At 36.4% G+C, this 14,538-nt stretch overlaps 1 protein-coding gene across 1 annotated transcript; it reads left to right on the top strand.

Annotated features, from left to right (window-relative positions):
* Positions 1-691: 691 nt before the first annotated feature.
* On the top strand, positions 692-2,408 carry LOC132628883 (uncharacterized). Its single transcript, XM_060344637.1, has 3 exons — positions 692-856; positions 949-1,353; positions 2,343-2,408. The coding sequence occupies exons 1-3, from the start codon at positions 692-694 to the stop codon at positions 2,406-2,408; spliced, it is 636 nt and encodes a 211-aa protein (XP_060200620.1).
* Positions 2,409-14,538: the final 12,130 nt, after the last annotated feature.

The raw sequence follows: 14,538 nt of genomic DNA on the forward strand, positions 1-14,538 counted from the left end.
AAACGTGTGAAACATTCAAAGAAGCTGCAAAAGAAAGTGGTTTATTAGAATCGGATAACAGCATTTCTGAATGCTTACGTGAAGCAGTCCTCTTCAAAATGCCATTAGCTCTGAGAAATTTATTTGCAACAATTTTGGTGCATTGTAGTCCGAAGGATGTTAGAAAGCTCTGGGATGCCTATTATGAAGACATGTCAAAATATTTTAAAAGAATACATGTCAATTCTCCTACTGCTCAACTTCAATGCACACTGAAAAGCATCAATTTTTTTCTTAGAGAGCATGGGTAAGAGAATTGAAAAATATGACTTACCTAAACTTGATCATGGGCTGGATAACGGGATTACACAAGAATTCAGATAAATAATGGAAGAGAAGTCCATAATAGTACCTCCAGAAGGTTTTGATCAAAGCTAAATCCTGAACAAAAGCAAGCGTTCGAGACTATTTTGCAAAGAGTCGATTGTGGAGAAGCAGGATTGTTCTTTGTAGATGGACCTGGGGGAACCGGAAAAACATTCCTATATCGCACATTACTTGAAAATATCAGATCAAGAGGCTTCATAGCGTTAGCAACGGCAACAAGTGGTGTGGCAGCAGCTCTTTTACTGGGGGGGGGGGGGGGGGGGGGCGTACGACTCATTCTAAATTTGACATATCGCTTCAAACAACTGATACGACAATCACACATATGTCAAAACAAAGTGGTGGAGCTAAATTGATAAAACAAGCAAAGCTGATAATGTGGGATGAAGCACCTATGGCAAACCGTCATACGATTGAAACGGTTGATAGGAGCTTTAGATATATATTGGACGTTAAGGAACCCTTTGGTGGAAAAGTAATGGTTTCGGAGGTGATTTTCGTCAAGTAATACCAGTAGTTCCAAAATCTACCAGAGCTGAAACCGTAAATGCATGCTTGGTAAAATCCTACTTGTGGCCTCAGATGGAAAGGATTAAATTAACAAGAAATATGAGGGCAAGAACAGATCCAACATTCAATGAATTCTTACTACATATAGGTAACGGGGAGGAACCTACACTAAGAGATGATTTGGTACTTATTCCAAAGAAACTGGTTATCGAAAATAATGGTGATAGTATTGGTGAAGATGCCTTGATAAGTGAAATATTTTCATCGTTAGATGAAAACACAAGTTGTGCAAAATACATGACCGAAAGGGCTATCCTGGCTAGCAGAAATGAATATGTTGATCAACTAAATGAGACGTTGATTTCCATATTTCCTGGTGAAAGTAGAACATTTCTTAGTTTTGACTCTGCAGAGGATGAAACCAACAATTACTATCAGGAAGATTACTTGAATACTTTAACACCAAGCGATCTGCCTGTTGACACCCAATTTTGTCCCACCTCCCTTCAAAAAAAAAATATTTATTGACATTCCTAATATTTTTAATAGCTTAAGAATAGTCATTTATACGTTACCGCAATTTTAATTATCTTTCTATTAATACCGCCGTTTATTATCCAATTATAGCCATTGCCTATTATTATTATTATTATTATTATTATTATTATTATTATTATTATTATTATTATTATATTTACCATTATTATGATTTGCATTACGATCACTTTTAGCATTTTATGCACACACGCATCGCATTTTATTTTACGCAATTAAGCAATAGTATTTACTTACTGTTAAACTTTAAAATATTATTGCACGGCTATTATGACATCGTATAATTTTATTCGAGTAATAATAAATATATTTTATAGTAAGTAGTGTTTTTAGCACACGTTAGTATATAACTAATTGAAGGAGGTCTTTTATGCAAATTTAGAAGCCCAACATAGCACAAGAAGAAAATATATTTTTTTAGCCCATCCGTCCAATTCAACCCACAAACCTTTTTTCGGACCAGCCTAATTGTCATTAAACAATACCCAACCCAAAATTACCAGCCCATTTCATCTAAACCTACCCGACCCGCCCACTACCCGAACCGACCCGCTCGTTTCACAAAATATGAAGTAGCTAGGGTTACATATCCCTTTCTTCATTCGCCGCACTCCTCTTCTTATCTCTCTTCTCTCTCTCTCTCTTCTACGCTCCTCGACGAAAGTGGTGAAATCGCAGATATCTTTTGCTCCCGCAGTCCATGCATGGCCAATTCGGGAATAGAAATTAATGCTTTGTACCTTCCCATCATCAGGGTCAACGTTGAAGAGGCGAGTTTCCTCTCTCTGTTTTCTTTTTCTTTTTTCCTTTTTCTTTCCGATCTGAAAAACCTTAATGAGTTTTGTCATTTGCGAGTTCAAATCTTTTCTTTATCAGTTCCTTTTCATTTTTCGGGTACAAGGTTTTAATAGGTTTTGTCTCCTTCTTCTTTGTCTCTGTTCGATGACATAACAAAGCCTCCTAACATTTTGATTTGAAAAGAATTCGGCTTAAAATCCCGCCCAATCTTTGAACCCCAAAAAACCCTAGACGTTTCCTATAAATAATCGCTTATTAATTCACTTTGGAGGAGTATTTGGAGCCGCCTCAATTCCCTAAGAAATATTAGTTTTCATCAGTCTCAAGATTTCTTGATATCGATTCAAAAATACTAAATCATTTTTTTGTTTTCTTTTGCTTCTGGTATTACCACGATCCGAGTGCATGCAAACTCGGAGATATTAATATTCGAGTGTAGATCCAAGACCCCGCACCCTGGTTCGCTGCACTCGAAAAAGGTAAACAACTCTTATTTAGTTGGTTTAATTTCAGTTTTAGTAGTTTAATATGTGTTTATGTGTTTATATGCTAAGTTTGGTTTATGTTTAGTTAAATATGCTTCTGTGTTAGTTAATTTAGTTTATATAGCTAAACCATGCTTTTGTATGTTACTTTTAGTTTAGTTGGTTTAGTCTTTATATTAATTTAAGCTTAATCTGTCTTAGTATGTCTCATGTATTAACTAGATTAGTCTCTTAAAGCTAAAGTATGCTCTTATGTGTTAGTTTTGTTCTGGTAAAGCATGTCTATACACTGCGTTAATCAAGTTTTAATTAGTTTTTGATCATTATGAAGTAGTGGCCAATTCTAGAACTTGTTTGAGAAATACCTAATAATCTGATCCCTACCTATTATTCCTTTAATATATGATGCAGTCTTGTTAGGGTCTTATTGAGTTTATGTGATATGTTAAATCTTGGTTCCAATGATATGATTTGTCTTGACTAAACATGTCTCATGTGCTAACTTGATCCAGCCTGCCTAAATGTAAAGTATGATTCCTTACGTTTTAATTTGGTGTGAGAAAAGATGATGTTATACACTACTGTTAATCAAATTTTTGATGATTTGATCATGTTTTATGTGTTGTCTATGGTCTGATCTGCCCCAGTTAAATATAATTTTGTTGTCTAGTCTGTGTGGTCAAGCATGCTCACTTAGGCTTATATTTTAGTTTTAATTCACCCATGTCTAGTATGTGCTGTGTATGCATTACTATCTCAGCTAAAATGCCCATAGGATATTGTTGAGCTTGTCTTTCTTGTGAAATCAGGATTAGTTTGGTTCTTGTCTATCATCTACTTGAAGTGTGCTCTTGTTGTTGGCTCTGCTAGCCCTGTAGTATTGCAAATAGTCTCATACTTGGTAGTTGATGTTGTAAGAAGTTGCTGAGTCCAATTGTTAAAACTTGTCACCACCATCTAGGGGGCAGCCCCTTATCTGATTTGAAATGCCCTACTTGACCCTTGTTTGAGTTTAAACCATTATAAAGAGGAGTTCATTAATCCATGTCCCTTGTATGTGATTAAGAGTCTTTGTTTTGTTGAGCATGATATATGTTTACTGCTTATATAACTCAAAACTGCCTGCATCCCACCAATAGTAGACCTTAAAATAAAAAATGTATGTAAGTTTGTTTGGGACCTGTCTGAACTAGGTTGCATCTTTAGAACTAAAATGGCATGCTTAATAAGATATGAATCTGTCTATACTATGAGGCTTAAGTCAGTTGACTCGATGATTGGTTCTATAACAAGACTACCAAAATGTGTTTAAGTATTCGAGTCTAATACCAATATCTGGTCGCTGGCTGTTTTCTTCAGTCATTACCTATTCACGTCTTGTGGGAAGTCTACATTAGTCCATCCTTAAGCATGCATGGTCTGTTAAGAGGATAAGAATCCCATTTGTGACATTGTTTCTTTCTTCCATATCAAGGTCTTGCCTACAATCTGAACCCCTTTGAGTTCGAACTTGCTTTTGCTCTTATATGGATCTCTCCATGTCATTTAATTATTGCATCTTGCCTAACCTACTGGATCAGGCTTTGTTTTTTTTTTATTTGATACCATGACTACTATTTCTGTGCTTTCTGTTTGTCTGAACTCCTGTGCATGTCTAAATGCAACAAATGTTACACTGTTTTGATTCTACCTATGTCTGAGTGCTGCCTTGCTTATATGTCATAAGTGTGCTGTATCTGAATTATGTATATGTGTGTATATTACTAGTATATTTTCATTTAAGCACGTTAATGGGGAGGTTAGATTGATCATTATGGATCAAGCTTTAACCCTCCCCGGTGTTAGCCATGCCTGGGATTCATGAAATCCCTTGGAACTTGTGCAACATCGGGAAGACGGGGGCAAAAGCTTTCCAATACTAACCATCTAGACATCCTTATGAATGTGTATACGCAAAGTATACTCAAATATACGTAATGTATACATAAGTCATTTTTTTTGAAAACTGGAACTGCCCTACTGTATTTTGGGTCTACTTCATTTTTTCCTTTTGTTGTTTGACACGTTTTTGGGCCTGTTTTCATCCTTGTGACTGTTATCATTTTAATTGGGCCTGCATCTATTTTTATTTGACTGCTTTGTTTGGTATTTGGACCTTATTGCCCAGTTTATCTATTTTTCATATGTCATTAGTTTCGGCTGTGAGCTCTTGTTTTTTTTGGGCTGGACATTTCTTTTGCACACGATAATTGTCTTTAAGTTTTCCATGTATGATGATCGTGTATATTATAAAAAATTATGTCGTCACTCTAATTCTTTTTTTTTTCTTTTTTTTTTCTTTTGCATGACATCCGGGATTGCGAGGAGCAATGCTAGATCCAAACGATTCCACTGCTCCACTCGTGTTCCTAGTTCATTAAGCTTGGCCGAAACTAATTCCCATGACATTCGAGACGAGATCTCTCTATTCGAACTTCTCTTTCTCCCCTCGGAAAATGACCAGGCCGAAGCAATATAAAGAGGGGAGAAAACGAGAAAGACTGCTGCGTTTTTCTTTTAAAAAGCATATCTTATATTTGTTTATTTTAATTATGTTTGTAGGTGATTATTTAGCTACCTTAGAATACTTAATTAGTGGGGGTAATTGGGGACGCTACTTTGATATAATAATGGAAGTATTTTGTTAATTCATTTCACGAAGTATTCTAGCATGTCTTTGAAAGGAAACGGACGCTATTCCGATATAATAACGGAAATATTTTAATTCATTTTTTCGAAATATTTTAGTATATCTTTGAAAGAAAATGGGTGTCATTTCTATATAATAATGGAAGTATTTTAATACATCTTTTGAAAGAAAATAAGTTTTAATGTTTCGAAGCCTTCATTTTCGCCAAAGTGCCTAAATTAACCAAGAAAAGGTCTATTTATAAAGTTATTTTTCAAATTTACACTAGCCATTTACCTATCTTATCTGGTCATTCAATATTTTTTTTAGCTGTTAAAATCAAATTAGTACCTAACCATTGAGTTGTTTCAAATATTTACAAAACATTGCACAATCCCGCGCTTTCTTTAGATAAAGTCTTTTATGCAAATTATTATCTTTTCTGCAAGTCTTATTTTAAATAGCATTATTTCCATTTATAACCTTAGCAACACTTACGGGCTATTTTCTTAAATATTTAAGATGCTATCTTTGCTATTTTAGCCTTAATCAATTAACCTAAGTTTGGTCGGTAACCGTAATTAACGGATTCTAAAGGATGCCTAACCCCTTCCCTTTAGGATAATCAAGAACCCTTACCTAGAATCACATTAGTTAAGCGGACCATTAACAGAGGTTTAGTTTAGCTTTACCTTAGTTAATAATTAGGTGTCCTAATTCACCATTAAAATAATTAGGTGGCGACTCCTTTAAAATAAATAGATAGGAATCACCAATATGTTGTACTCCGATTTGACCCGTTTAAAATGGGGTATAATAGCTTGGCGACTCCGCTGGGGAATTTAGGTTCTAACCATAACAAACTTAGGTTAATAATTAATTTATTGGAGGTTTTGGTTGTTTTTCTTTATTTTTTGCCTTTATTGTTGCTTTTATTATTTCCCTTATGTGCTTTTAAGTGCTTTTAATTATTGTTTATTTATTTCCTTGTGTGAAATTTATTCTATGTAATAATATGTTTTGCTTTCCTTAATTGGCATCCCGCTCATACTTCCTCCACTTCTGAAAAATTCATACAAATCCACACACTTAAAGCAGTTTCGCGGTTCGCGGCCATGCACTACTAAATCACCCTTTAGTTGGATCGATCTTGTGGATTTAGTCGATCGGCGGTGCAGTCGACAGCCATGGACTTTCCACTCCCAAGTTGTCCACTTGGGGGAGCCTTGCGTCATAGGAAACCAACTCTTAGTCAGCCTAAGATAGAGCTTAGCCAAAACCTTCTTTAAGAACATGCATCATACAAACTTAGGAGGCTTAATACCCAAGGTGTATTAAGTTCATTAGTCAACCTCGTCCAAATGACTGAGTGGGTGTATGATCCCGAGCGACGGTTATCACGTTATGTGCATTGATTTGAAGGATAAACATGTGTGTTATGTGGACCATGTGCTATTTAGGCAGAACTAACCATTTGTGAACGCAGGTAGCCATGAGTCAGCACAATATTTACCCAAGGTTTAGCATGGTTTTGGGCGTTCCTCCTCAACTAAAAGCATGGTGGATTGATTTGGGGGACTACGGACAACGGGTGGTACGTGGAGCACTAGGACACTTACCATCCTTAATGGATATCCAGCCGTGTAGAGACATAATCGAGGCGGCAACTGTGTTTTGGGATGAGAAGAGGGTCATGTTTAGATTTGGCAACAATGAAATGACTCCATTGTTAGAGGAAATAGGTGGCTATATGGAAAATGCAGCTTTATTACATAAGAAGAAAAAATGGCAAAATTGCGGCATGATTATTCCAAAAGAACCTTTACCAAAAGAATTTGTTGACAGTTTCGGATTCAGGAACGGTAAAGGCATAGAATGTTTACAAGGGTCTACGATAACATTTGACTATTTGTATCATAGATTTGGCTATCAACAAAGTTTCACCAATCATCAAGATGAATTTTTCTCGTATGACTCTTGGAAACAAAAACGGTGCTTCGCTTTCGCAGTGTGTTTTTTTGGAACTATGGTGTTCCCCAAAGGAACAACAAGAGATATTCATACCCGACTCATTACTGTAACAGAAGCTCTATTTGGTGGCATTGAAGGAAAATACTACACTGTGGTCCCTATGGTCGTGGCAGATATTTATCGAGCGTTAGGACGTTGCAAGCATGGGTACAAGCATTTTGAGGGATGCAACTTGCTTTTACAAATTTGGCTGGTGGAACATCTTCAAAAGGTCGACAGAAGTCTAGAATTTCGAAAGCCGACGGGTGAAAATCACATTCTTGGACATGTTCCAGGTGCTATTTTGACTAATAGATCATTTGAAAAGCCAAATTGTGTAGAAGGGTGGGTAAGACTTCTTAGCCGTTTGAATGATGATTCAATTCAATGGATGTTCGGTTGGTTTCCATCTGAGGGCTTGGTGTTTCGTACGAAGATCGTACCATTTTTAGTTTTGATGGGACTTCGGGGCTTGCAACCTTATGCCCCGCTAAGAGTTTTAAGACAATCTGGAAGAAAGCAAAACATACCGTTAGTGGCAGACATGGATCATTATCGAGACAACTACAAAGAGGGAAAAATTCCTTTTGCAAAAGAAGTTATAAGCATGTGGAAATCGAGGGAAACCATGAAAGCAGAGTCAATTGAGCCAAACAGATACCAAGTTGGATGTGATGATAATTACTTGGAGTGGATGACCGCTAACTTGGAAGGATCAATCAAACCCGGCGTTAGCCTAAGGGGGCGAATTAAGGATGGAGAAGCAGAAGCATATATCTTACTCCGACAACTGTGTAAGAAAAATCTTGTCTCTGAAGCCGAGCACCATGCACAACTTGAGGAAAAAGAAAGGGAGGCAGAGAAATAGAAGCAGCAGGCACTTAGTTACGAGCAAAGCATGCAAGAATTAGATACACTTCTAGCTGAGCAAGGAGACACTTGCATCAAAGAAGGCATCAAAACGGGAGGAGTTCTAGATATTGTATTCTTAATAGTCCCTTTTGGTTATTGAGAATCTGTCCGTAATCCATGAAAACCCATACTTTGAATTCCATGGGTCCTTACGTGCAAGATATGCATTATTATGCTTAAATTCCTGAAAATCCTACATGTCTCCATATTTTCGTACAAGTTATATTGTACATCACCCTTATGTTATTATACAAAGCAAGAATCATGTTTACAAGAAATTTATATAACTCATGGGATACTAAGCCAACTATATCCATGTTCATGTATTTGGGAGTTGCACAGATTACCGAGAAGGTTTCATACCGGAAACTACGTATGCCAACATAGGATAAGGGTCGCTCCGCCCAGTAGGACGATTCCTTCATATTTTCCCCAATGAGGGATATGGATCCATTCATCTCATGTTCATGTCTTCTACCCTGATAAGGTACAAGATGGCTTAGCTGGTCGGGCAGAGATCAGATGCCACGTGCTAACGTGGTGGTTACATGTCGGTCATACTTGTCACACCCCATTTTAACCGGGTTGATTTTAGGGAGTATGACGTATTGGTGATTCCTGTTTTATTTTATTTAAGGAGTCGCCACCTAATTAATTTAATGGTGAATTAGGACACCTAAATATTAACTAAAGGAAAGTTAAACTAAACCTCAATTAATAGTCTACTTAACCAGTGTGATTCTAGGTAAGGGCTCTATATTATCCTAAAGGAAAGGGGTTAGGCATCCTTTAGAATCCGTTAACTTACGGTTATCCGACCAAACTTAAGTTAATTAATTAAATTTAATACAGTGCTTAAATTTTATAAAAATGGTTTAATATGGCTAAAGTTTTGAAGGAAAATAATGTTAAAATAAGATTTACAAAAAAAGATGTACTGATTTGTATAAAAGGAGAACTTTAAAGGCCATTTTTTAATACGATTTATGAATGTTGTTAAGATTTTAGGCGAAAGTATAATCGTGCTGTTAAAAAATAATATTCGTAAAAAAACATAATAACTTATATAAGAGAAGATTCTAAAAGTTTAAATGTGACTTGAAAATATCGATGAAGCCTTAAATAAAAGATAATATTTAATAAGGTTTATAGAAAATGTAATAATTTTGCATGAAATAAACTTATAAGCATTGTTAAGATAAAAAAAATGCCATTTTAAAGAAGATTTATATATGTGACTAAATTTTAAAATAAAATGCTGTTTAATATAAGATTTATAAATATGATAATATTCCCATAAATAATAGCTGTTGATAAGAGATTTGGCAATTTTGTACTTTGAATAAATCGTATTATTTGGAATTAAGATAACGGAAATAAAATATGATTCTTTTTACTTAAAATATATAGTCATGACATCTTGCAAATCAATTATTCCAAATAAATAAATATTAGGCATCATAAATAGTCTTATCATGAAAAGAAGATTGGGAATAAAAATTATGGGATTGATTGTTAGTCCTCATTAACTAGCTACCCGTTACTAAAACTAAACGTGCTAATTTATTAGGATTTATCTAAGCTGAGAAAACAAAACAAAATAAGAGTTAGTTGCATAATACAATTAAATGCACAGAAAATGAATAGAGGAGTAGATAATTTAAATGGGCTCAGCCCATTTTGTTCTGCTACGGTCTGTTTGCTGCTGTCGCTACTGGGCTTAGCCCAGAAATTCCTTTTTATTTTGCTGTGGATGGATTGACACGGGAGAGAGATTACGTTGGGCTTTTGGCCCAACACCAAATGCGGAGGAGGACGAGTCTCTCGGACTCGTATACGGTGGTCATGCATAAAATGAAAAGGAAAGGAGGGATTAGTATCTAAGCAAATGGATAAAGTGAAATACATAGAATATGAACTCAAAACAAATTAGTAAGATTGCGTATGGTCCAGGTATATTTGAAGTATACTTCGTGTATACATAGGTATACGATCTCGCTACCTTAATAACATTAGAAGCATTTATAACATATTGAGACACATAATCTGCTCAATAATGGCAATGAACGTTACAAGAACACTATCCAATATGCTAAGGAACACGATATCAACACAGTAGTAACAATGAATACCGCAAGAAAACTGCCCAATATGTTAAGGCAAACAACATTAGAACATTCACATATTAAGGCAGTGTTTGCCCGACATTAGCAGTGACGAAATCTGTTAACATAGAACTCAGATAACAATAAGATCAAGCATCTGGCTTAACAATATTTCAAGTCAAACTAAGGCATTCTTACTCCATAAGTTAAACTTTCAGTGCGCAGAATAAGAAATTGAAAATGATCATTTACACAGCTATTATATCTGCCCAGTACAGGATTTCAAACATGCAACACAGGCTTCCTAGAATACTAGATGAATTCACATATTCTCAGGCTATATTTCAGAATCCTTTGAGTCTTTCCCAAATACTCTGAGATTTTAGAGCTGAACCAAATTGAACTGAATTCATATTACGGGCCTCATGTTTCTGAAATAGAACCACAAGGAATATACCATAGTCTTGGTCACTTTCATGGCAAATAAATGTTAGTCAGTCTTAGCAAATCCATTTTTTATCTCATAGGTTTACGGGTATACTTCTCATCAATAGAACATTATGAAGGCAATATTGAATTCAAACAATATATCGTAGAGGAAAAATCAGGTTGTATACAGATAGGTATCATGAATGACTTTAAACTCCAGCAATCAGATAGATATATAGGCATACTTTCAAATCCCACGTCAGTCTAAAAGAAAATCTAGTTTAACCAAACTGGCACAACATGTTTGGCTGAAAACATACTAGGTTAAACTAACCCACCAAGTATATTTAACCAGAATTAAACTAAACAATGATTGATGTATATACATACGTCTCCCCATATGGGACTGCTACGCATACTTCTGAGATAAGCAAAAACCCAAAAAACAGACAGCGGAATATGCTTAACTGATGTTAAAATTAATATCAACGGATCGGGATAGACAATTTGAACTAAAATACAAGATAGGCATACGAAATAAAAGATACAGGGGATTAATCTCCAACAAATTACGCCTAATAAACATTGACAAAACAGGAAATCGACCAACATAATCCAGGCATGATAAGCTGATCAAAACAACGACAAGAGCAACTGATTTCTATAGATTAAACACATACAAAATGCGAAATGAAAAAGGAAAGGGGAATTACGCACCTTCTCCAGATGCAGCGAACAGGGAGGGTTTCGAGTCTCGGATGTACCTCAAAACTATTGAATCCAAGTTTACGGGACTCGGGTTCAACAACCACCCACAGAATAGCCGAAAAATTGTTTGGATCTTTTTTTTTTTTTTCGATATCCTGAACTATCACAAAGAACTACGAATTCGATATTCAAAAAGAAAAGAAAATTGGGGTTTTCAACTCTGATCCTAGGGGAGGGTTCTGCCGCTAAAATCTCTTTTTTTATATTTTTTTGATTCAAGATCTCTTTTTTGTGTAAGAGAAAAACTTCACTTCTTTTCTTCCCCTCTCTTTTTTCCCCCCATCCCTTTTCCGTTTTCCCCCCTTTTCTCTTATAGAGCCTCTCTTTTAGGGTTTTGTTTATTTCTCTTTTTTAGATAGATGCGCGTGGGTGTCGGGGTATGGGTGTGACAGAGGAGAACGTGGTGGTGTCAGATGGTGTCGGGGTGAGTGGGATTTCGATGGGATGTCGGTGACGAAGTGGAAGTCACGAGGTGGAGATGGAGATAGTGGCGAGGGTGTCGGGTGTCAGGGATATCGGGTGAGTGGAGGTATAGTGACGAAGGTGGTGAGGATGATGGAGAGATGGGTGGAGACGGCGATGGGAGATGACGACGAAAGAGGGAGGCGGAGGAAAGGTGGAGGGAGGCGAGAGAGAAAGAGGAAAGGAAGTGAAGAAGGAGGCGGGTGAAAATGTGGGGAAGCCCTAAGGGTTTCCCCCTTTTTTGGACGAAAATGGGTCGGACCCAGTCCATAAATGGACTGGGTCAATTTTTTAGACTGGGTATTAAGAGAATAGGCTAATAAATTAAAACACGGATTATTCTAAAAATTGAGATAAGAGATACGGACTAGTCCAAAAAATATTAGGGGTTAATCGGACTTTGGTTTGGGGTCCGATAAGTCAAAATACGGATCGAGTGCAAGAAATAGTTTGTCTTCTAAATTTAAATAGAAGACCTAATTTAATTAATGATATACCGAGGGTGACAAAATATTGCTTAATACCAAAATGTGTGATTATTAGACTCGGGTAATAAAATCATATGGTGTTATAATAGCCGTGTAATAATATATGTTATTTTTCTTTGAAAATCCGCACTAAATAAATACTACTATTTAATTATGCAAAGATAAATGTTATGCGTGTGCGTAAGCTGGTAAAATACTGAAAATGATAAAAATTGTTAATAATAATAATAATAATAATAATTAGTAACTGTAATAGAATAATAAAGTGTCGGTATTGATAAAAGGCTAATAATTCCGTAAAATAATTATATATATTTTTTAATTTTTCTAAAAATATTAGAATCGTAAAATAGGTATTTTGGAAGAGAGGCGGGACAAAATTGGGTGTCAACAACTTGTCCCTCTTTGCCCGGTAACGATGAAAAGTGTTGTCGGGCAAAGACGTTGACTTAGTAGCCTATTTTGTCCCGGCTAAAGGAAATTTGAGAGGGTCATGACCGAACTCCGGTCTCTGAGTTGCCTACATATCTCGGACTATATGAGAATCAGGTCGAGTGTAGTTCTTGGACAATTACGACACTTGAACGCCAATTGGCGTGAAACTTGCAAAATATTGTTTCAGTGCTGAATTATGATAACACTGGGTATTGTGATAGAAACTTGAGAATTCTGAAAATTGAATAGCTGGAACGCAAGAGAATACTTGTAATTAGAGACGAGTGTTCGAGGTAGATCTTTGACCCGTGTCGGGAAGTCTGATTATCCTTCCCGACAAATTGCCCCAGTTCGCTGCCGAAGAAACAGTTCCATGATTTGATGTGTGATGCCAACTTTGATATTGTCAAAAGCCATCAGCTAAAAACAAATGTTAGCAATAAAGAAATATATGTAAATAAGGCAGGGTTGGATAAGTTACACTTGCAACCCCTGCTTCGAAAGTTGAAGCCACATTCGGAGGTGATGCACGAACTGAAATATAAGATACCCGCATTCGGAGGTGGGTGCCTGTACTGAAATATAAAATATTAAATACCCGCATTCGGAGGTGGGCACCTGAACTTGAAATATAAAATACCCGCATTCGGAGGTGGGTGCCTGAACTTTAAATATAAAATACCCGCATTCGGAGGTGGATGCCTGTACTGAAATATAAAATACCCGCATTCGGAGGTGGCGCCTGAACTGAAATATAAGATACCCGCATTCGGAGGTGGGCGCCTGAACTGAAATATAAGATACCCGAATTCGGAGGTGGGTGCCTGAACTTGAAATATAAGATACCCGCATTCGGAGGTGGGCGCCTGAACTGAAATATAAGATACCCGCATTCGGAGGTGGGTGCCTGAACTTGAAATATAAGATACCCGCATTCGGAGGTGGGTGCCTAATTTGAACATTGCAATACCCGCATTCTAAGGTGGGTGCCTGAATTGAACATTGAAATACCCGCATTCTAAGGTGGGCGCCTAAAATAGAATATAAGATTCCCGCATTCGGAGGCGGGTGCCTAAATTAAATTTTGAAATACCCGCATTCTAAGGTGGGCGCCTATATCATGTCCACTTCCCATGGTTCAAAATATAAATCCACGTCCGCATTTCACGATACAAAATATAAATCCACGTCGACTTTCACGTCCGTATTATACGGTACAAAATAAATCTACATCCACTCTCACGTCCGTATTATATGGCGCAAAAAATAAATCCACTTTTACTTTCGAAAACATAAATCTGTATCCCCTCTCTACAATTATATGTATATTTTTTGTAATATAATCCTATTTCCACTTCCATGCTCGCATCCACAATGTAAATGTAAATCCACGTCCACTTTAGAGATAGTATTGTAAAAAGATACCCACATCTTAATCCCTGTCCCGTTGTGACGGAAATTAAATCTATAATTAACCCCACAATTTGATATACGATGCAATATTTAGATCTTGCTATCTTATTAAAATACCTCATTTTAAAAGAATT

This window comes from Lycium barbarum, chromosome 2, assembly GCF_019175385.1.
Source record: "Lycium barbarum isolate Lr01 chromosome 2, ASM1917538v2, whole genome shotgun sequence".
In the NCBI taxonomy this organism is placed as follows: Eukaryota; Viridiplantae; Streptophyta; class Magnoliopsida; order Solanales; family Solanaceae; genus Lycium; species Lycium barbarum.

Bases quoted from the DNA above. Each gene is read 5' to 3' on its own strand.
- LOC132628883 (XM_060344637.1), top strand. From the start codon at position 692: ATGTCAAAACAAAGTGGTGGAGCTAAATTGATAAAACAAGCAAAGCTG. The intron at 857-948 runs GTGATTTTCGTC...TTGTGGCCTCAG, and splicing joins GAAAAGTAATGGTTTCGGAG to ATGGAAAGGATTAAATTAAC. The intron at 1,354-2,342 runs GTTGACACCCAA...AGGTTTTAATAG, and splicing joins TAACACCAAGCGATCTGCCT to GTTTTGTCTCCTTCTTCTTT.